Source organism: Sipha flava, unplaced genomic scaffold (assembly GCF_003268045.1).
Source record: "Sipha flava isolate LNK unplaced genomic scaffold, YSA_version1 123_pilon_pilon, whole genome shotgun sequence".
In the NCBI taxonomy this organism is placed as follows: domain Eukaryota; kingdom Metazoa; phylum Arthropoda; class Insecta; order Hemiptera; family Aphididae; genus Sipha; species Sipha flava.
Genome location: NW_020271749.1, coordinates 646,643 through 671,269, shown reverse-complemented (window position 1 = coordinate 671,269; position 24,627 = coordinate 646,643). Strand labels below are relative to the sequence as shown.

Below are 24,627 nucleotides of genomic sequence, written 5' to 3'. Positions count from 1 at the left end.
AAAATAAATTATTAGGCTAGAAAAACAATTCAGAATAGAAATCAGTTTAATGCAATACTTTGTTGTTTTTGATTCAAGTAATCCACTTATTTTATTTAGTTTTTTGTATTAATATAGTCAGATTAACTTACAGAACGAATGTATGCATTTATAAAAAAAAATTAAAAATACTTGACTATTAAAATAAAACTGAATATTTTTCTGAAAAAAATAAAATCTATAAAGGAAAAACAAAACTGTTGTGTAGGCACTTAAAATACTATACTTTTACTAATTCATATTCTAAAAGAAAAAAATATTTATTTATTGGTAAATAATTGGTTTAAATTAAAACAATTTTTATGAATTAAATTCAGTATGTTTTTTTTTTTTATATATTTAAATCTTTAGTGAATATGCAATATTTTCATAGTGAAAACGGCACAACTGCAGTTTCAAATATTAAAAATAAGTTTTTCAATTTATGCAACTATAATATATACTTACAAATTTGTAAAATAATTTCGTTAAACCTCTTTACTTTCATATTTTCCTGTGTATCACTCAAATACTCGATTGCATATTTTAAAAATATGGTGTTGTTTTGTTTAAAACAAAAATAAAGTTTTATAACAAAACCATAAAAACTTTTCCAAGAAAATCTTGGAGTACTTGTTATTGGTTTGAATATTTCAGTCCTTAATTTAAAAGTATTATATTTTTATTCAAATATTAAAATTAAATTACGCAATTTATTTAATCCACAGTTATTCTATAGTTTTACTTTATTTCTTAAACTTTACCACACATAAAAAATTTTAAATTATAATACAAGTTAGGTATCATGAAAATTTATATTTTATAATGTCTTAAAAGGCTTTAATAAAATGTCATATCCTTAACTACCAATACTAGGTATAATATGCGATAAAAATAATCGTTATTTTATCATAAAATTATTAGATACCATTATTAATGTTTTTATTATATAATTTACAAAACAATGTTTACCATAAGTGTAAGTAACGAAGTAGAAAATCACTGTTGAAAATTTTTTATATTACGAGACCATCCATTGGTGGTACTTAAGAGGTATTATTAATAGAGAACATACACGAAAAAAACAAACATTATATTTTACACCTTGTAATTATCTTCAATAAATACTAATTAATGATAAAGTGATATAATAAAGATAATTCCACTTTTCATTTTAAATTGTATTATAACGATTCGAAAAAAATATCTTAACAAGTGTATTCATACAATTTTCAAATAATGATTTGCAATAATGAGTATTTTTACAACATAAATACTATGCACTTTAATATATAATTATTAAAGTGTATTATATCACTATTTAATATTGAACATGGATAATGTATTTATTAAAAGAATTACTGAAAAAATAAATAATTATTTTAGCTGTTTAAACATTGGATAAAACAATTACCATTTTTGCTGTAATATGATAAAAAAAAATTAAAAAAAAAAAAAAAAAACTACCATTGAAAGTCCTTATTGAAATACCCTTTCCATAAAATGTTTAAAGCATTTATTTTAAGAACTTAATAAGCTTACAAATAATAAGTTTTGTCTATTTGAACAAGATTGTAAAATACTTATAAAAATTGTTTCGAATTAATTATGAAATTTTCAATTATTCAACATACCATTTGATTGTAAACATTACTTAAATTCATTGGCTAATATTATTTCCAAAAAAAGCTTCTCGAAATGTCTGTGTGATTTAAAGATTGAATTTCGAAGATTCGAATTTAAGATGTACAAGTAGAGTGGCTATAAAATTTAATTAGTGTAAATGTATATTACATTTTTAATAAAATCTAAAAAAGTATAGATTTTTATAGTTAACTTTTTACACTACCCACATTGTGAATATAATATTATCTTTTCCCAGATCTAAACGAAATAAATATATCAAAAAGTCACACTGTCATTTTTTCTGAAGATTTAAATGGAATTATTACCAATTTTTTGGTTCGAACCACATATTTTCAAACTACCACCAGTAATTGATAATGTGTGCTGTAAGTATTATACGTTTCATCGCTATTTTTCGTTTTTAACTGAATATTATAAAACTCGAAGTGCCCTTTTTGAAGTTATAACAATAATCAATTGAACGAATTGCGTCGAAATAAACGTTGCGAAAACAGGAATTGTAATAAAAATCGCTTTAAATTGAAACTAATCAAATTTAATATAAATATAACATACATATGCTTTTCAATATTAGATCAACCTAATAATATTATATTAAAAGTATTTGTATTTGTACTACAGTTCATTTGTATCACTTAACTACGTGTAATATATACGTGTATCTAGATACGATATTTAAGTATTATAATTTTATAATTTGTTATGAGTTTTGAACATTACAATGCAGACGTATCGGTTACAATCAAAAATTCATAACCGAGATTATACATTATGAATAATATTTTAATAAATTATTATAGAGACTTGAACGATAGGAACCGTTGTTAATAAATCACATATGAAATGTATTGTATTATTTAATTGATACTAAGTGTCTCGTCTCAATACGAGAATACAATTGTGTTTTTAATTCCCTATACAACCGCCACTTAGGAACATCGTGAAGTAGTGAAGTAAAAATAATAACAAATTGCTTAACAACTGTTACCTATAAAATATAAACAATTTAGTTGCTTTATGTGACTAAACTAAATAGTTTATTTTTTACACGAAACAGAACAGAAAAAAAAACATTGAATATAATTCTTACCGTTCTCGAAACTTAATTTGTATAATTAATTTTCAAACATAATATGTAATAAAATATTTCATTTTTGTAAATGAATATTTTTCGACAGTTAAGTCTTAGTTATCGCACCACATATTTAATCCAATTCATAGATAAATGTCTGAAATATAAAAAATTATAATTATAATAAAGTTATGTAAGGAACCGATATGATTTAAAAGAACACATGATTAAAGTATCAGAATTCGTATTTTTTTAATATCTTATAAAAATTTATATTTTAAATAATAAAACATTTTTAAATGTAATATACCACTAAACTCTATCCTACGAAAACGTAAGTCATAGAAATATGAAATTACTTTGAAAACGATTTCTTAATGAATCAGATGGATTGGACGTTTAATAAATTCCGTAGTCGAATTTGGTTTCATTCTTTGGAGATGACTCACGTATAAACCGAATACATAGTAATATAAGAGCGCCAATGCTGTAACGACCGAATGTAGTTGACTACGAAAATAAGTTATACGGGTTCGATCGCAGTGTTAATATCGTCTACGAAAAAGCGATGGCTTGCGTCGGACCGTGGAGGGTTGATGGTTGGAAAAAAAAAGCGTTTGGTTCCCGAAAAAAAAATAACAACACCGTCGTTGTACTTTTATCAACGAGAATAGTCTGTGCGCGAGCTGTTGGCAGCACTGTGACGGCTGCGCGGCGACGATCTCACTCCGGTCGGACAGGTACGACCAAACAGGTACGGAGAGCTATCAACGTGATACTGCCACGCTACACCAGGTCCAAAACAATAACACTGCCCAGTCAGGCATAAGGCGATTCTTGCGGCTAATACGCGGGTGCGCTCGTTCGGGAACGCCGTCGAAATACGTAATATCATTAATTTTTTTTTTTTTTTGTTCGTTCCGCGGACCGTTTTCCGTTCGTTTTGCAGTTTTCGTTTTCGATTTCGTAGCCGTCGCGTTCTTCGTACATGTTGCGTGTGTTACCTACGCCGTCGTCGGCCGGTGGACCGTGCAGTACGACAAAGCAGTGACGGTGATCATGAACGTTGTCGCCGAGAGCCGCAGCAGGTGACACGGGTTAAACAGGTGAGTCTTGACAATAGCCGTCGGTTTTCCTCGCGATTTACAAGCACAGCTGCCGCACGGACGTTGACGATTTTTTTGTTCGCGCCGCGCGCACACACCCACGAAACGCTAACGTTTTTCCGAGAGCTTTTTTTTTTTTTTTCTGTGAACCGTAGCTTCGAATTTTGTTTACAACACGATTTTTTTTTTTTTTTTTGTATTTGCTCGGTAACGAAAATGAATCGAACGCGACCGCTGAAAACGCACTGTTACGTAATTTCTGTACGATATTAATTATACACCGCCGCGTGTATATATAAAAAAAAAAAACTCGATCCTAGAGCAGCTAACGCGCATAGTTAAGTGAAAAGATTTTAATGCGCGAGCACGAACATCGTGCACACCCGCGGTTCTTACATTTCGTCGTCGTTGATACTGATGAGAAATATATGTGTATGACGTTGAGAATTTTTAACAATAATTCCACTGTTTTCTTTACGCATATTGTTTTAAATTGTTTTTGCTCAACTGAGAATTATTCTCTTTCGCCAAGGGTACCGATTATTTTTCCATTTGCTTTTTCGATGAACGTTGTTTTTCTTTTGTTTCGCATCGATTGAACAATTTCAACTGCATTTTTCAGTTCAAACAATCCTTCGTTTTCTACATTTAATGTGTAAAATATCAGTATTTTTAATTTTTTCAACGAATAATATTCGTTGCAAGTCATTGAATGGAATTCGAATTTATTTTTATTTATTCCGCATAAAATATTATTAAGTATGCTAATTTTCTGGTTTTTTCTATATGTAAGATAATCAGTGAAAAATATTTATTTTTTTCCTTAATTTTTTAATTAAATCCAGGTGATTTTATAATTCAACTATAAAGTAACGTCATGATGTACATGTGATTGATAATAATGACCCATTTATCGACCGTTTAAAAAATGTAAAACAATTAACTGTACATTAACTTATATTTAAATATAATACTAAAAGAAAATATGAATGAGAAATTTTTAAATGTCATACATTAGTATTTCTTATTCATATTGTTTATGGAGATAATCAACAATTAATATAAGAATATTTTATGAGAAATATATGCGTGGGAAATGAACGGATCTACAATTTAAGAATATTTTGAATAATTGCACCAATGGTTCCCACAACATTTATTCTAACCGAGTTTATATATAAGACGCTTTTTCCGCTTCAATGTTCAATCATGAGTTTAATCATGTGCAACTGAAAAATCTTTGAAATATAACAAAAGCTATGTGTACAAAATTATTGATTTTAAATCTATTTGTTCGTAAAGTTGAATTTTTATTTGTGTGACTAATAACATCTATAAAAAAATAATTTTGTTCTAGACATTTTTATAAACGCATATCTATTCGTAAAGCATTGAATATTATTGTTGATAAATTACGATTAACACATACCTATTTAACAATGTATGTGAGATATGCATGCATTTGAATGAACATTAATAACGTACCAAAAACAAACAAATTATCTCTGTAAAAATTTTTGTTAAATGATGGCGTTTTCGATGAAATAACTTTTATACTGCTACATAGCCCGAGAAGTATAATTTTCATTACGAAGCACATATAATATTGACATAAGGTTTGAACTTCTCGCCAAGTAAAATTCTAGTTTATGTATAATACATGAAAAACATTTTTCTAATTGACTGAGCAGTTGTTGTAGTAACAATAATTAATTTATTTTCCATGTACCATCTCGATGGGTAATATATTCCTACATTTAATACGGATGCAGTTTCGTTGGAACTGCTCTGCTAATTTGTTAGCTACTGCTTCCTCTCTGCATATAACTGTAAAGAACAGTGACGAATTACTGCCGTTACTGCTGATAAATTATTATATTGCATGAATATCGTTACGTTATAATAATATCTTCAGCTCATTACCATATTGGACTATATCAAAAACCGTACGCAAAATGTTTAGAAACAACAGAACTGTAACAGTGCGCTTACCGAATATTGTGTGTATTATTATTACGATAATTTATAATGCCTGTGCGGTGCAATCGGTCTCTAATTACGCTTTGGTCTCAGTTATTGTGCCCCGGAAAACATTACAAACATTGCGATATTATTATAGACTACGGTGGATAACGTTTTGTTGTTTTTGCAACAAAACAGCTGTGCAACACGGACTTTCTGTATTGTTAGAAACAGCATTACGTGATGGTGTGGATTGAAAAAAAAAAAAAAAATGAAAAAATGTTTGTTTTATGGAAACGCGTGGAAACGAAATTCGTGCCGATAATATCGCCGAACGTGTGTGAAATCGAATCACCATAATTTATTGTAACGGTCTACGATCAACGACTACTGCAGTTTCGCGTTTTCGATCGAGTGCCGCCGTCGCACTCATAGATAGGTTAAGTTCGTATGACTAATATTACATTATTGGCCGTGAGCCCGTGAGCAATGTGCGCCGGTATGCGATGTGTATTTCGAACATTGTTTACGTCCGCTGCTGCTATCGGTTCTGACGGAGGGAAACATGCACCTACTTGCAGGCCGCAGTCCGTACACTCTGGTTGAATTATAAACATGCTACAATCGAATCTTGTTTTAACGAATTTGGCAGTTCTTCTAAAAAAAAAAAAAAAAAATCCGTTAAAAGTATTGTCAAAAAGAAATACAGTTTTTGCCACGAAAAAACACGTTAGTTCCGCATTTTAAATATCTGTTGTATATTGATAATATTATGTCATACTGTTTACAAAACAACCTAACATCACATAATATTAAGGTTTCTAGTATTATAGTTGAGAAAAATTGTAATCCACGGTGATGATAACGTCGAAAGCAGCTTGTTGTTTCCAAAACCGCATTTTTCAGTACTTCTGATAACTCAGAACTATAAACAACTCAAAATAGATTTGGTGAAGAGTTTATGCTGTATTATTATATTCGACAATATATTCCGGCTGTTATTATATTGATTCGGGTTCATCGCCGCTACGCGTAAACCGAAAAACACTCTGTGACTCCGATGTAATTACAACAATCGCCCGCGGAGCCCTGTGCTCCGTATACATCCAACATGTTTTATATCCTATATACTCGTATATAGGTCCTTGCAACACGAGCTATACGTGGCTGTTTGTTTCCCTTTAGCGAAGGATACGCTCCTTTTGTACATGCTTGTATTCGGTGACGCGTACACAATAGGCTCACGCGATCCCGCAATGCTCGTGCGGTCCCGCATGACAATTACCATATTGTTATCATCATTATCATTAGGCACGGGGTACACGTACGCGCCGCGAGTATTGTAATATCGTATTATACCGTATTCCGTTGTTCTACTGTGCCGACGGCCGGTTGGAACCTAGCCGGAAGGTGACGGCGAACACGTCGTTTATTGTGTATGCACAGGCGTATGCCATCGCGATGTAGACGTAGGTCAAGTGCGTAAAAATGCATTTTATGTGTGCCGGACGTCGTCGGTCGTCAATACTGATACAGTAATAATAGTAATCATTTACGTGCATTGACCGCGGACACTGATGAGAGCGAATAAGCACGCGCGATCGATCGGCTTCCGTTGCCGTCGTCGGGAAAAGTCACGCGCGTATATATACAGTGCGCTCCGATAAACTTTGATTACGCGTCTCTTTTACCCTTTTCGCCAGGCGCGACTTTTTCCCTCTCTTCTATCGCTCATTCGACGCGCCTGCACGTACTTAATACAGAATAATATGTTTTACTATAGATTACGACCGACGGACAGAATTCACACGCAGACTGATTCCGTAGATGTCTATTTATATTACATACGTATACGATATGGTACGATATTATATTGTATTACGCATATAATAGTCACTGACCCGAATTTCCCCTCTCCATCGGAATCTCAAGCCCCCGTGAGAAATCCAAGGCTGAATTTCTGCGGCTAGGTTGCGTTTACACGGGCGATAATAATAAGGATAATGCAGAACACTTGGAACATATATACTGGAAAGCGATCCATAGCCTATATCACGCCTGTTCGGTGCGTAAAGTATAACAGTTGGCCGTTTTAGACTCAAAGTTTTTTAAAGCATAAATCGTAGAAAGCAAAAATCGTGAAATGACCGTCTCGCCAATTTTAAACAAGTAACGCTCGTGCGCTATGATGATATTAGTTTCAATCGCTACGCTTCGCTATTGTATTGTATTCCACAGCTTTATCTAGTATGTATGATCTAACATTATATTATAACATAATATTTTATTCTAAAATTTTCACAAGGTACGTATTTCGATGATAATATGTATCTGATACGAATAAGAACGACTTGCAAAATCGTTTCTTTTTTTTACCTAAGCGTCTCGCACGATTTCTATTCAAGCATGATCTCGGTATGGCCTTTGTTTGCGTTCAGATGAATCTTTCTCTTGGTAAATATCGTAGAATCCATCCCCAGATGGTTTGCATGGAATTTTGTCCACATGATTTACATAACCTAGGTACGCATATCTGTAGTTACACGATCATGTATATGAAATTTAATATTTTAATTAAAGTACGAGGTGCGCAACACGTGTCAGACACTAATTATAATTATTCGTTTTCAGTGATTATATTGTCAGAATATAAGTAGGTTGGTCGTATTTGTATTGAATATGTTCTTGTTTTGCACACATAAGTACATATATTATTCATTACATATAAAATTAAACAAATTATTACCTATGTTATGTAATTATTCATTAACGTAATGCACTTACGGTGACTTAAACTATTATGGAGAAGTTTAATTGGTGAAATCTTGATACCTAATAATTTATACATGGTACATGCTACTGTACTATAAAAAAATCGAAATAAATGCGTTTTATTAAACATTGTAAAATGTATTATTTTTCTTATTCGAACAAGTAACACATAAAAATTAAATAACTATCTACAGTGTATAAAAATGTTTCGCTCTAAAATAATTTTAACAATTATTGATTATAGATTTTTCCGAGGATTTTTCTAAGTAGTTATCTTAAGGTTTAAAATAATATGCTCTTTTTTAAATTGTTAGTATTTTATTTAAATAATTTACAATACATTTGAATATTGTTGTGTTTTATAACAATTTATTAAAAATCAAATTAATATAATCGAAAATCGTCTTCTTATTTAAATTAAAAAATTCGCATATTATTGTTATTACTATTGTTGTTATTAGAAATAAATATCATTAATACTATTTCTTAAGAATAATTGACATATATAAAACCATGGGAAATGTGATGGATACAAGTCAATCACAAGTATGGAAAGAATATTAATATGAAAATAAATAAATTAATGTATAATAATAAAATATACGTAATAAATATTAATTATGTATGCATTTATGTCAAAAAAAATAGTTAATTTATCTTAGACCTGTAATAAATATTGTTGAATAACATAAAACAATTTAGTAAGTTCGATTTTATTGTGTTTCTTGATTATCGTTAACATCCAGAAATAATTATTGCAATAATACCAACGTATGTTAAAGGAACAAGTATGTTGAAGGCACAAGAAATTCTATATAACAATCGATGACATTGTTTATAGATATCACTTTAACTTGTGTTCTGAATCGATTTCTCTAAAAATATAAAGCTTTTTTTTTCACTTTCAAGCTAAACTTTTTACCTAAAGTGCCCCCTAGTACAGATTGTAAATATTTATTTAAATAAACGATCTTTTTTAAAAAAAAAAGCTTGTGTGTGATTAAGGTGCTAAATTTATACAATAACCGCTAATTTTTTCTCTAGATAGTAATTTCTTATTCCTGTAAAACTGTTCATACTTTCTCAGAATAATCCTCGAAATATGGCATATGCTTTGTCGTGTATTTTTTTCCACTTAACGATTTACGAGCGTTAATAATAATAATATTAATTTCTCTGAAAATTAATTAAAAACATATACGTATACGTGTACATTTACCGAATACACTAAATTTATAATATAAACTATTTTATTTGTATGTTATTTACACGTTCCAATATTTGGTTTGATCGAGAATTTTGTTTGTTTTATGATGAATACTTATATTTTTATGAAATATGTTCAAGCCTGATGCCTGAACAATTTCTTGTCATTTTTACCAAGTTATAGAAGTGACGCAGATTTTATAATTTTATAATGATAATTATTATTATTGCTAAAATGTTGAGTTGGTTTTTAATAACAATTGAAATATAAATATCTATTACGGAATTGTTCACTAGATACTAAATTTAATTAAAATTAGAATATCACATAGAAAAAACTATGTTTCAGTAAATTTTTAGTTCATTTATGGTTCTATAAAGTTTAGTTAAGTTTGATTACCTAATAAATATATATGATGATGTATACTAAATATGTACCTTTTTAAAATTAAACCTTTAACAAAGAATATTTTTAATGATTATGAAGCCAAATATTATAATTGAAATATTGATTTTTTATTTTGTCTAACACATGTATAAGATGAATGTTTCGCGTTATTCTAATGGCAAATTTATTGTATGAATAATAATAGGTTGAAATTCCCCTTACAAGCTTAAATTTTCTCTGATATCTTCTTTTCGAATACCATATTCGTTAACGAACGTTGGCAATCAAGTTATACATAGCAATTTGATATTAATTAATGGCTGTTTCGAATACAGATATTGTACATGTGTTGAATCACTTTCTGAGGTCGTCCTACCAAGAAATTCGAAATTTAACTATTTTATTTATTATTTTTTATTTAAATGAACTATTTTACCCTGAATTATTTATTAATTGTAGTAGACTATATTTTTCTGGATGTCACATAATATGTCACAGATATTGAAGTTTTCAGTAATTTATGATCTTTATTCATTCATTCTGGTACATTGGTATTTGATAAGTGATTGCACCAACTAATTTTTAATATTCTGCAATATATCCACATTTCAAATGCTTGAATTGGGTTGATAAAAAATGTTGAAATAGTTCATGTTTTTACTCCATAAAGAAGTAGGGAATGCTACGAATCATTCTGATTCAGAGGTTCGTAGTATGAACTTCATACTTAACTGATGACTGTACAAAACCCGCTCTTGCCTTTTTTATGTGGCATCTTATTTCATAATAATGATCTCAGTTATCTATTCAAAATATTTACTGCCCAAGATCAGTCATTTTTTTTCTACTTTTTCTAAGGGGGTATTATTGAGTCTAAGGGCTTTTGTCGAACTTTATTCCTTATCGATTAGTATTAAGATTTATTTGATTATCGGGCATTTAAATTTAGTTCTATGTTTTCAATAACTTTTACTATTTTGTTTAGTATCTTTTGTAGATCTTCTAAGCTGTCAGCTATCAATACAATATCATCTGATTGTAATCTGATTAAACTTTTCCATTTATAACGACACTTGCCTCCGCATCCTCCGCATCCTCTGACATTATTTCTTCTGAATGTAGATTGATAAGTACTGGTGAGAGGATACATACTTGTCAAACTCTTCTCCTAGTTCTAAAGTTATTAGAGAGTGTTTTATTTATTCTAATGTTAGATTGTATAAGTTTGCCTATATAAGTTTGCTATGAACTATCGGTCTTTTTCATTTATACCCGTTTTTGGTATAACTTAAATAAGTTTTTCATGTCTTACCTTGTCAAACAATTTCTTGAAATCGATAAAATACAAATATACTTTTTAATTGATATAATAGCATTGTTAAACAAGTTGTTTTATATATTAAAGCTTATCTAGGTCCAAGTCTATTGTGGAAGCCAAATTTCTCCTGACTCGTATATTTTTTCATTTTTTTTTTTTAAATTCTAGTATGAATAACCTTCAAAAATATTTTATATATTTTATATAAGTATATTCATTACATTTCTTTGCATTTGGCTTTTTGGGTATCGCTCTAGTATACATATCAGTAATTTTAGTAACACCCTACTTCGTCTATCAAGATATAGGTATTGCAATTTCCAAAATAATATTATAACAAAATATGTATAGCGAGCCAATGTAGCCAATTTTACCAAGTAAAAACCAATGTTTTATTGGCTCATTATTATTATTATTATTATTATTATTATTTTTTTTTTTTTTTTTTAAATATTAATCTTTTTATTTTTGGTAAAACTAAATTCACTTATTAATTACGAAAAAACACTTTTAAACTGCATATTAAAAGTATAAAAATTAATAAAAAGTTAAATTAAAAACTTAATTCAATTATTCAATTTTCATATAATAATTTACGTACTTACCAGAAATGATTAATTACATATTCTTTAATAAAATTATGATGAATTAATTAAATCATAAAGTAAATATATGAGCCAAATAAAATAAAATAAATGTAGTATTTTAATAGTATTACATTCATATTAATTTAAAAGTAAATTATTTTTACGTCTTTTTTGCTTTCTAATATTCTGAGATGAAATCGTATAATTCTGTTTGAATAGTAGTGTTCTAGAAAATATAAAAATACACTATCTATTAGTTTAAACGATACTCTAAATACAATTCTTCATATTTGTTATCTACGTATGTGAAGTAAAAACAACAAATACCAATACCTATAATATAATAAATAAAATATTTTTTTGATCCACGCATGAGATTTTCTTTTTTCAATATTCTGATTAATTATTATAGATTCAATTTGATTGTAAATATTAAAAGAAAAATTCTACAATTCACTTGTATTTATTCTTATGTATATATTTTAAATTAATTACTTATACAATTAAAATTATGTCAACCACTATACAACCAAAAAACTGTTATAATTAAAATTCTAAATTTTACTCCATAGTCGATCATAAATAACAATTTTGATGTCAATAAAAAATGTTTCAAGACGATTTGACACACTGTCAATTTATAATTATTATTGGCCATAGATACCGTTGGATAGAATACCACTATAATATATAAATTTTAAGTAGGTAGATGCACTTGGACACAAAATAACCGTTATCTACAATACATGCGCAGTAACGTTTACACGGAAATTATGGTCAAATAAATTAAATTAAATATTGCAAACGTTTTGGTTTGTTCTAATATACAAATACTATTTGTATGAAATGTTATTTATCTTATTGTCTTATTTAATTACAACATAAATTATACGAGACACTATAATGATAACCATGCCTCCTTGCATTTTTTTTCAACAACTATTGACAGAGTATGTATTATATATTATTTTAATAAATTTAGTTATCTTGTATATCTATATAGTAAATATATATATATATATATATATATAATTTAGCTTTATGTTATATAACATAAATAACATAATAACATAATTATGTTAAGATGACAATAAATTAAAGTAAAAAATTATATTTTAACTGAGAAGTGAGTTAAGATTATTGTAAAAAGGTCTATAATGTAATTTTAGGCGATTAAAATTAATAATTTCCCATTCATATTATAGGTATTTGTTTATATATGATAATATTTTTAATGAAAGTTAATTTAATTAGTTCGTCATTTTTTAAGTGGGAATATTTGCCGTAAAAATATAAACAAAAACTACAGCTGTAAATGGCTGTATATAACAGTTATACTTTTAAAAGCATGAAAATGTATTCTATAAGATGATATATAATATATATATATATATATATATCATCTTATAGAACACATATATTATATACTTGTGAATGGTTACTATTAGTTACTTTTAAAGACCTTCTTAAAAAGTTGAATGAAGTAAAATTCAAGTTTACCAATTTAATTTAATCTGTCTTATATATCAATAAATTGAGAAATCTATTAATCATATTATATTGAACTTACCTTTTGTGTCGACTCCGAATTGTGAAAAGACTTAATTTTGTAGACACAAAATATTGTTTGTAATGGGTATACGTTGAAAATTTGAAAAGGAGATGATATAAAATCAACCTACTCGTGTAATCAGATTGTGATTATAGCACATACGATTTCTTTAACGTCATTAGGTTCTATATTTTTGTTTAATTAGGTATACACAATTATATATTACTTCCAACATTCTGAAAAGTATTTTAAAATAATACTTTTGTTGCATTTTATACCACTATGCGTTGGCTATAAATGTTTTTATTTTATTCACTTATTTTGTAATTAAACGGGATATTATTCAAAAACCGTTTTATAAGACAGCAGATGAACAATTCTTTTTTTCTGTATAATTACTAATATTATTTTACCAAGTACCTTTAGTATTAACGTATTAAACAGAAACTTTATTTTAATCAAAACGATTGATTTACATAAACTTAAATCGAAAATTTTGGTGTATAAATTTCAATTTAATAAGTTCAATATTTTGTTTAATATGCGTAAATGGTTTATATGAGAATTACCAGTAGGTACCGATTTTTCTCATGTCGATTATTTGTCAACTTTGATATGTTGTGTTTGCCCGAATTCCTAACGTTTCAAAAATATTGTATGAAAAAAAGGTTTAAATCGATGTAATAGTGTGTTCGTGTTTCACGAAATTGGAATGTCTAAAAGTTAATTTATTTTCGTATGGTAATTTGACATTGATGGTATACTTATAAATTATTGTCGGTTGACGCGGCGTGTCAATTACTTTTAAAAAGTATTTTCCTTAGACGTAAAACCGCCTTTGACGGTCAAGATGGGTGACTGAATAAAAATGAAGTGCATTACAACCTGGAGATTAATTGGTTTATGGATTATAATTGGTTTATTTGCCTTTTACATGTGTTGGATGTTATGTGACAAAAAAAACTATTATTAACAGCATTTCTCTAGTCGAATAAATTATAAAAAATATATTTTTTTATTACATTATTTAAATATGAATCGTATGATTTGAATGACAAAAGTATATTTATTATTATACATACCTACTAATGTTTACAATTGCATAAACGATTGAATAAAAAAAAAACTTATCTACTGCTGTGGGAAATTACGATTATAATAATTAATAATTATTATTATTACATATTTATTGTACCGAAATTAGCCTCCTCTTGAGTATAAAAAAAAAAAATAAACAAAAATTATACATAACTCTTGTTCGGTTGATTAGGGTCGAAAATAAAATATAACACGAGGAAATATTGTAAATACATCCATGTACATATTATGTGTTAATGTTTATTGTAATGAAATGATCGATATTTATGTTTTGCAATAACATCATATTTTGGTCTACTAAATACCTACTATACGAGTATTAAGCACGTCTAATAATTATTTTCCTAACTCGCATAACTATGGGTATGCTTCTTCTGTCCAAGGTGAAGGCCATTCTTCCGGTCGTTGGGAATTCGAATGGTTACCTGATCGCAGTTGAGTACTTGTTGCGTTTGGAATTATATAGGTTCTTATTAATAATCATTAAGCGCTTTGGCATCACGCAGAAGCTACGGGCATCAAGGTGTAACGGTTTCCAAGATGTCCCAAGAGCTGAGTCGGCGGTCGGAAATTCTTTTAATATTTTACACTCCTCGTGAAAGGAATGTCGCTATTGATACGTATATAAAAAAAAAATAACCGGTTTCATGAGTATACACTCTGCTCTCTCGTCGCTGCCGAGCCTACTAACCTTGTTTATTAATGTTCGTGCGAGTGTATCCACGTTGGCGCAGTCGCAGTCGTTGACGCCGTGCCAGCCTCGCCAAACCGGCAATTATTCCGAAATCGAAAGGGAGAAATTGTTCTCAAGTACATTTGTACATTTTTCGAACGCTGTTTCTTTCTTTTATCGCCTTTTACTTTCTATACCCGAGGCTTAAAATCTAAAACTTTTCATAAATTCTTATTGATAATATTTTTTCTCTCAGTTTTTAGTCATAAAGTGATCATTCATTTTCTAAACGGTAGTTATCATATCTTTGATATTAAAATAAAAAAAATGCATTTCCAATAAATTTTGTTTAATATTTTTATTTTCTTATATTATATATATGGTATAATTTATCGACACACTTTTATATTCAATAATATCTATTTCTAATTATTTAAATTTCTATTTTCCAAATAATATAGAATTAATATAAACAATTTTATATATTTTTAAAAAAATTTTAGTATTCAAGTTCTAAATCTGTATTTGTTTCAATAGTTGTATCATTGTTAAATTCATATTAACTACAATAGTACCATCACAATATTGAACAATGTTTCATTTTATTATTTACTTCTATTCGTATTCTTATTATTGAACATTATGTTTATGGAATTTGATTAATATTTTACTCAATTCCTGATATTATTTCGTTACTCTATATTAATGAAATTTCGAATTTTATTTGTATTTAAACAAGCAATTTAATTTTAAACTCAATTAAATATTTGTACAACTCTTCTCCCCAGGAACATACATTTTACTTTATTCTTAACAGAAGAGTGTATTTGAAAAAAATTAAGTATTTTTTAATCGTGACTTGTTCGAAAACATGACCAATTCAAAATGTTTGCTCTTGCCAATAAAATAGTTATGATAACAGCAGGTAGTGGAAGTAATTCTAATCTATGGTTCATATGCATGCGCATCTTTAAATATTTATAAACAAAGAAAGATTCTTATCTCACTTTTTCTCCCTCTACATTTTTGGAAACTTTGGAGTGTAATATTTCATACCTCAATAAGCTGTGCCCCGTAGGTGATAATAAACGTTTATACGTATAACGTATATATATATACATATTATATATTTATACATACAAGAATAAAACGACAAACATGTTTTGCAATAGGAAAAATTCCGTTCAAGACCTATACGATCTTTGAAATTTTGCAATAACACATAAATCAGTAGGGCACACAACTGTGTGGGAGCATAGATTTTATTTTGTTTCGTTTTTAATCGCTACTCATGCTTCCCGTAAATATCTTCAAAAGTTTTCTATTACAAATCGAACTTGAAATATTTTCTTTTCCTCTAGTTTTCTGTGCTTTGACTGATTCGAAATTTATTCACAAACATGATATTTTTTGCTTCTAATTTTATTTAATCTTCTACAATATATTTGATTCCATTACGTTTTATCAATGATAAAGTTTGTACCATATTGCGTTTAAATTAAATATCACTGCGGGTCGTAATGATATCTTAAACCATTTTATAAATAGAATACACTTCTAATGAATTAATTAGAAATAGTTTTTACAGTTTCACATTTATATTTTTTACAATCAGTAAAATTATGGTATATATTTAACGTTAACATATATGGATATGGTCATAAAATATAAGTACAGTATTATTTGTTATTATTATAGTTATTATGTATGCGCTTATGTTTGGTGAGAAAATATTTTTTGAGAACATTAGAAATTCTACTGTTTTGATCGTATTCTATTTTATAGAACTTTTTATAGCCCGTTAGAACTTTATTCTTTTCATATTTCTCATATTTCATTTTTCAAACATTAACTACCGCTTCTATTTTTCCACAATTGTTTTAGATTATATTTATTACTATACATTTTTAATTAACTCTCAAATCATCGGAAATGGTTAACATTTCGAATAATTTGAGAGTGAATAAATTTTTAAACAATATTATTATTAATTTTTTTTAAAATATTGATTTTTTTGCCCTTCACCGATATTTCTTGTTTAATGACCGCCAATCAGGATTGTTTATAATTGCAATGCAGTTTATCAGATCGATATTTTTAAATACAACATATACATATACGATAGTATGAACGGAAGTCATATTTTTAAACTAGACATCGTAGTTATAGGTAGTTTCCCTTTTCCATTAAAATTAATGTTTTCTCTTTTTTGCGGCTATGGAGTATATGAAAATAAAAAATTGTTGAATATAATTGTAAAACGAGTGTTTTAATCTCATCGAGTTTTTTATTTTATTATAAAACAAGCTGATCCAACTTCGCTGGGTGTCAAACATTTTTACTTGTGATGAAATTATCTTGTGTGGTTTTTAGATCTGAGTATTTAGGATTTATTTTATTTTAAAATGTTAGGTAGGTATTAAAATGTTGATAAAATGTTAAAATGCTAAAAGTTAGGGACATTGGGATCTGTAATTATGTTTATAATCATATTTAACAAATTTCGACTTATATTATTGAAGTTTTAATGGAGATCCCTGATTTTTTCGAGTAATGAATATAGTAGATGTTACTCAAGGATAATGTAATTTCTAATGGTGAAATAATTGTTGATGTCGGTCCAATTATTTTTGAGATTTTTGGGATCAAACAAACACTGTTTTTTTTTTTATAATAGTAAAATTAATCTTCTACGAATCCATCTATAACATTGCATACACAAACATTAATATATTTATATATTGTATAAATACTATATCTCATAAAAATAAATTATCCATTTGTAGATATGATTTATTTTCAAGTAGATACCTATTATTACAAAATTTATGTAATTTTAACTATACATTTCGTCATTTTAAATCATTAACGATTTATTGTTATTGTATATTTAATTATTCACTAACTTAATGTCAAAATTGGAAAGTTAAAATAAATTAAACCAAATACTGCCACATTACGCTTCTCCTTAAACATCAAATTTTCCCTCAAATTACTTTCAATAATATCACATTATTTTCTCGTCCAACACAAAATACCTCAGAATACATTTCGACAAAAAACTAAATTGGGCACATCATACTCGTAACATCAAGATTAAACTCAATTCTCGTCTCCGTGGCCTTAAATTTTTCTTGAGCGCAAAAGGAACTTATTTCTCATACTGAACTTGACTTGTATAAAACTCTCCTTAAACTCATTTGAATGTGTGGCATTCAAATATGAGATTTGGCAAAAACATCGTATATAAATAAAATTCAAATTAACCAAAATAAAATGTTTCGTTTAATTACAAAAGCTCCTTTCTGTGTTTCCGATCAAACCCTATACACAGACCTAAAAAATTACACTGTGTTAGAAGCCGTTATCAAATGCTACGCTTTTTATCACAACTCTTTCTTCGACCATCTAAATAGCCTAGCTAAAAATCTTGCATATCCAATGCCAAGCAACCCTCCCAAAAGACTAAAAAGAAAGTGGTGCCACGACCTACTTCTATGATTTAATCTTCTAACATTGACAGGAGTGTCGTCAGTGGGCGGCTTCTCCTTTATGTATTCTGGCAGTAACCATTATTGTTAACATTTAAGTTTATTATAAATAACATAATATAGATTGTTTAACTCAAATAAAGCACAAAAAAAAAAAAAAAAAATTGTTAGCAAAAACGGCTATTATTGATACAATATTTTATGCATGATATTATCCACTTTCATGTAAATGTAACGTATAATTTATTTTATTTTCCACATAATTTTAATATATTTATAGTTAGTATTCTGTTCATCATTTAGTTTAAATTTCGGTATGTATTTCAATATGTAACGTATATTTTAAATTGCGTTATTAACGCTCTGCCAAACGTATCGGTTTCCATTAAATAGTAATTACTTTTTCGATTTTGACCAATAGTACAACAATAATCGTTTGAATTTCGAGTAGTAATTCAAAATGCAGATTTTTTAAATAGTTTATTCTACAAGTTATAATAATTGTGTTCAAATATATGTACCATATGTTATTATTAAATCTATATGACGTAATTTTGACATACTACAAAACCATATTATACATCCCGATCTATTTTAAGAAAATCTATATTATTCCGAAAATATTTTAATTTTAATACATTAGCATTTTAGTATATTTGATAGCATTTCAATAGGTATTATTCGGATTTTATTTAAAATATAGCTAGATTTATACCTAAAAAACATTTGTTAGAAATTTGCCATTACTCAGCCACAAAGTTTTTTTTTTTTTTTTTTAATTAATGAGATTTTAACGTTACATTATGATATCTCGACAATTATGTACATGAATCTGAAATAAATTAAGGTTGGTAAAGCTCACACTCTTAAATTCGGAGACCTGATTGCAGAATAAAATTTAGCGTATGTTTGATTACATTAGTATTGTTGGTTGAAAGAGCATCAATAAGGGAAAAATGAATACCAGAGATGAAAAAGAGAATCTTTAGCTGAGATCTTTGGATAGATAGAGATTGACAATTTATGAGTAGGTGATGGAAATCACAGTATTCTCCACCACAGTTGGGTAAAGAACAACATGCACTACTGTTGAGTCCCAATTTAAACGAGTGGTGTGGTAATAGGCTATGGCCCGTGCGTAATCTAGTGAATTTAGCTATGGCTGCACGGCTCATCTTTAGGGAATGAAACCATGGTTGATTAGGGTTATTTTTAAATAATGACCTATAACCAAAAGCATAGGATTCTGGTAAGGAATTCCATTCCAGCTTCCATTGTTAATTTATAAATTTGCGATGTAAAGAGACTAAATCCGTATAGGGACACCACAGTGGACCCGAGTAAGACTGGTTGGCGGTTGAGCCAGCTAACGAATCAACGTATTCGTTACCATTTATGCCTATATGCCCTGGAGCTCATAGGAAGGAGATGGAGAATGACCTGATTTTGAGGGATAGTAGTAATGCGCGGATTTTTAGAATTATGGGGGAGCTCTTCGAAAGGAAGGGGTTACTAACGATTGCTAAAATACTAGCTTGAGAATCAGAGAAAATAAGGAAATCTCCGCAGGGGAGAGAACTTATGCATGTGAGAGCTTCTAGGATAGCCCAGCATTCAGCCGTGAATGAAGAGACGAAAGCAGAAAGGTTGGAGGAAGATTGTATATGTAATTCTGGGAAAAAGTAAGCAAACGCCGCACCTGATTGTGTGACTGACCCATCCGTGACAACCACATAGTTTGTGATTAGAAATAATTGTATTCGATTTTACTGGTTTAATATTATTATATGACTATTGTTTTAATTCAGCAACAATATTAGTACTACTGTTTACTTATTAGCACGCTTCGTATCGAACATCTTGAAAAATGTGAAGTTATAAAATATACTTTTTGTTTTAACTTAAGTATAGTTTCCGTTGTAAGCCACAAAAGCTCTATGCAAATAACATGCAGCGCAGTATTGATACGCCTCAAATACCAAACTGCTAAACAATTTGCGTGATAAATAAAAAACTCGGAGGCCATTTCAGAATAAAGAATATGACACCACGTCAATAATTTCAAAATTCTAGATATTAAAGTAAAAAACTATAACAACCAAATACGACAGCTTACAGGAGGCATCGTGGCTTTGCTCTCCGTAGGTTATTGAGTATTTAACGATATCAGTACGCGTTCGACACTCTACGTCTACATTTTGTATTTTCTTTCACCCATTCTTCCGTTACCCGAAGTGCCGACTACGATATGTTTTCGATAGTTAGCTGTTATAGCTATTCGTGTTATATTGATAGTTTTATTTCCGCCAATCATTTATACTATAATAAGATACATACATTAGTGTTGGTAAGATTTTTTTTTAAGTATGGTAAATTGGAAGCCAACAATTATAAGGTAGATCCACAAAAAATGACATTTCAGCAAAAAAATAAGAAAATAATTAATTAATTAATAATAATTATTAACATTAACTGATTACTACGTTTTAAAACTTTAAATTATTATAATACTATGACAAAACTACTTAAAAAAATAACTTTGCATTTGAAAAATGACCATTTTATTATGTCAAAATGCAGACCAGTGGTAGGGTTAGTTGGTAAATGGGGCTATTTATTTTCGAATAGGGCCATGGTACTACCTGGCCCAACCCTGGCATCGCCACTGAGTACGTAAAATTAGATTACCTCTGATTATGTTTCGCTAATAGAAAAATTGTGTTTAGTTTCAGGTCAACAGACAGACATAAGATGTTAACAGTATGACCGGAGCTCAAGTCACAATGTCTACTGCACAGCCCACGCTAATACTTAGTGAACTCCAAAAGGTACGGTTTATTGTATTATTTCGTATTATGTATACTGTTAACACCGCCGTACAATTATGCAGAAACAATCAGTCGTTTCTCTCTCGGCCTCTGTTACTTTTTGAAACCGAATATATTATAATACTTGTTGGTTACCAATGCGGGAGTGACATGTGTATGCGTGTAATTACGTGTGTGGTGTTATGTTATGATGTTATTACTTGTCGAAATAATTATAAAACAGAATGCATATTATACACATTCGTAAACGGCATATATATAGGTATATGTTATTGTTGTGATGTGTGATATGGCGTATGCGTTGCGGCGATCGTGTTTCTTATTTCAAAAATAAATTATAAACCGCGGGCTTTACTTAAAAGTTGCTAGATAAAAAGATTTTTTAGGGGAAAAAACTAAATGGTTTGTTTATCCGGTTCAAGTAGACGTCATGCAGAAATAGGGGCATGCTTAGGGGTGGTTTGATTGTTCAAACCCCTTCCCCGAAATTTTAAAAAAATTTAGAAAAAAAGTGTTGCTTAATATTTTTATACAATTTAAGTTTAATACCATAAACATTTACAAGGGCTATTTATATAATCCATTGTCGATCTATCTAGTATTATAAAATTAATTACTACCAAAATTACTATCTTGTGAAATAAATACATTTGGAATACATGGTAGTAAAAATATTGAATTCCCTTTTAACCCCTCTCCCCTCCTTGGAAAAAGTAATATACACGCCCCTGTGCGGCAACATTCGTTATCATATCGTTATCCCACCAAAGGGATTTAGCGATAATCTAACTCATGTTAGTCGATAGTGAATTCTAAGGGAGAGAGAAAAAACACCAAACATGAACGACAGCAATGATTCTTCAAATACATTATAATTTATCGATAATAAAGAGAGAAAGCAATTATAGAAATTTGTAACATTACATTTTTGCAAAGCAATGTTTAGAAAGAAAAATACGCATAGTAATTTTAAGATAATTTGTTATCACTATTATTGTTTTGTTTTGATTATTGTTTTTCTATAAAGTCACTTGGTGTATAATTTTCATTCACGATAAGTTTGTTTGTTGACTTTTTTTCTATTGTTTATGACATAGCTCCTAAGCCCAGTAAACTTTAGTGAGGTGTCTTCTTAAACGAATAATGTCCTTAAAAGTTTCCTTGAATAATCTAACGTTTTCCTATAAAGTTTACAAAAAACTTCGATTATAGTTTTTGTGAAACAAACTAAAAGTAAATGTACATACATACAGATGCATTATATATGTTTGTAAAATATATACAATAGTTTTATTTGCATTTTATTTTATTAACATTAATATAAGGTGGAGATGGTAATTTTAATAAAAAACAATAAAACAAAAAAATTAACCATTCATGTATTGAACATTATTTTTAATGTACCTAATAAAAACTATATTTAAAATTAAAATATTATATATTGGTATTTTTCATGTTTATGTGATACTAAATATTACATAACCAAAAGTTGAAATTTAAACTAAAATATTTAATAAAATTATATTTTAAACCACCTTATATCTTGTTCCCTTAAATTCAATGTCGAAATCAGTTAAATTACTTATAGTTAATCTCTTATTTTTTAATTATTTATATTCTGCGTATTTTAACCATTAATTATCAAATACATTGTTTATTATAAGATTATAAATCATAATCACGCATCTAATTGACGAAATTTACTTTCATTGAAATAACTTCACTGGTTTATTTTAATAAGGTTTAATTTAAAAAAAAAATAGTGGACCTATTATTTAATATTTAACTTTTCTTGAACTTTCACATTTTTACTGTTATTTTAATATTTTAATGGTTTTTAAAATTAAATAATTTCTAAACATAATTTTATTGTATTTTCAGTTTATCTTTGTTGATTATAAGTATTTGTTCATTTATTTTTCGGATATTTGATCATATTAATCTTAGGCATTCATACTTTCAAAAGCGAACTGTTATTGTAGTTAATAAATCGATATTTGATAATATTTTAATTTTGAAAAATAAGATCGTGTAATAGATAATAATTATACGTTGAGCTTTTCAATGGTTCCTAATATCATTATACATTTGAAAATAGATTATCCGATTAGGGCTTTCTCGTCATTGGTCTTGTACTAAAAATATTCGTTGGTTGTAAAAATAATTATAGTATTGATTATATATGTAGACTTAGCTTCTTTAATCCTTAATAAACTGTCAAAGTTTGAATGTGCGCATGATCCCTACAGATATCTGGTCCATCAAAACCACTGGTTATGGACAATAACAATAGAAGCAACCTTTGTAAAACACATATAATAATGATATTTTAACCGTCGTAATAAAGGAACATTTTATTAATATACGTTTATGATAATAATATTACAGTGGAAAACCTTCGGAATAGGGTGATCATCCCGGTCGGATGCAATAACGATCATTGTCCGTCCGACGTGTGAACGAAAACAAATGGGTGTAAATTAATCCATACGATGTAATATTATGAGGTTCGTCTAATCGATCAACCGCGAATTTAAATGTTTTAATTGCTGTACCTATACATACAAGGGTGGCTGCATGTAACCCCCGTGCGTAAGCTGACAGAAATGTTGTCAAATCGAATTAGCATAGTAAACAAAATAAAACAATGTAAGCACGAATAGCTATTGGTTCTTCCGTACCAAATCACTATGAAGTATAACGTTTATGGTTTGAACACACCTTACTTACAACTTATGCATGATAATTTCGATTTTAAGTGACGAATCGTAATATAATAATAATAATTATAATAATAATAATAATATAAGTATTTTTTTTATCTCATTATTGTTCTTGTACATGTGTTAACGATTGTTTTCCGCGACTTCGGCTGAGCGTAGGCTGCGGTAACCCGAACAATGTACGGT

The 24,627-nt window shown here is 28.5% G+C and overlaps 1 protein-coding gene across 1 annotated transcript in view; it reads left to right on the top strand.

The window, feature by feature from the left end:
- The first annotated feature begins 3,497 nt into the window (after nucleotides 1–3,497).
- LOC112694096 (unconventional myosin-XV) overlaps nucleotides 3,498–24,627 on the top strand; it is a 59,284-nt gene continuing 38,154 nt past the window's right edge. Inside the window, exons 1-2 of the mRNA XM_025569468.1 lie at nucleotides 3,498–3,843; nucleotides 21,617–21,718. Coding sequence (XP_025425253.1) covers nucleotides 21,653–21,718 — 66 coding nt within the window. The 5' untranslated portion in view covers nucleotides 3,498–3,843; nucleotides 21,617–21,652. The remainder of the gene's footprint in view (nucleotides 3,844–21,616; nucleotides 21,719–24,627) is intronic.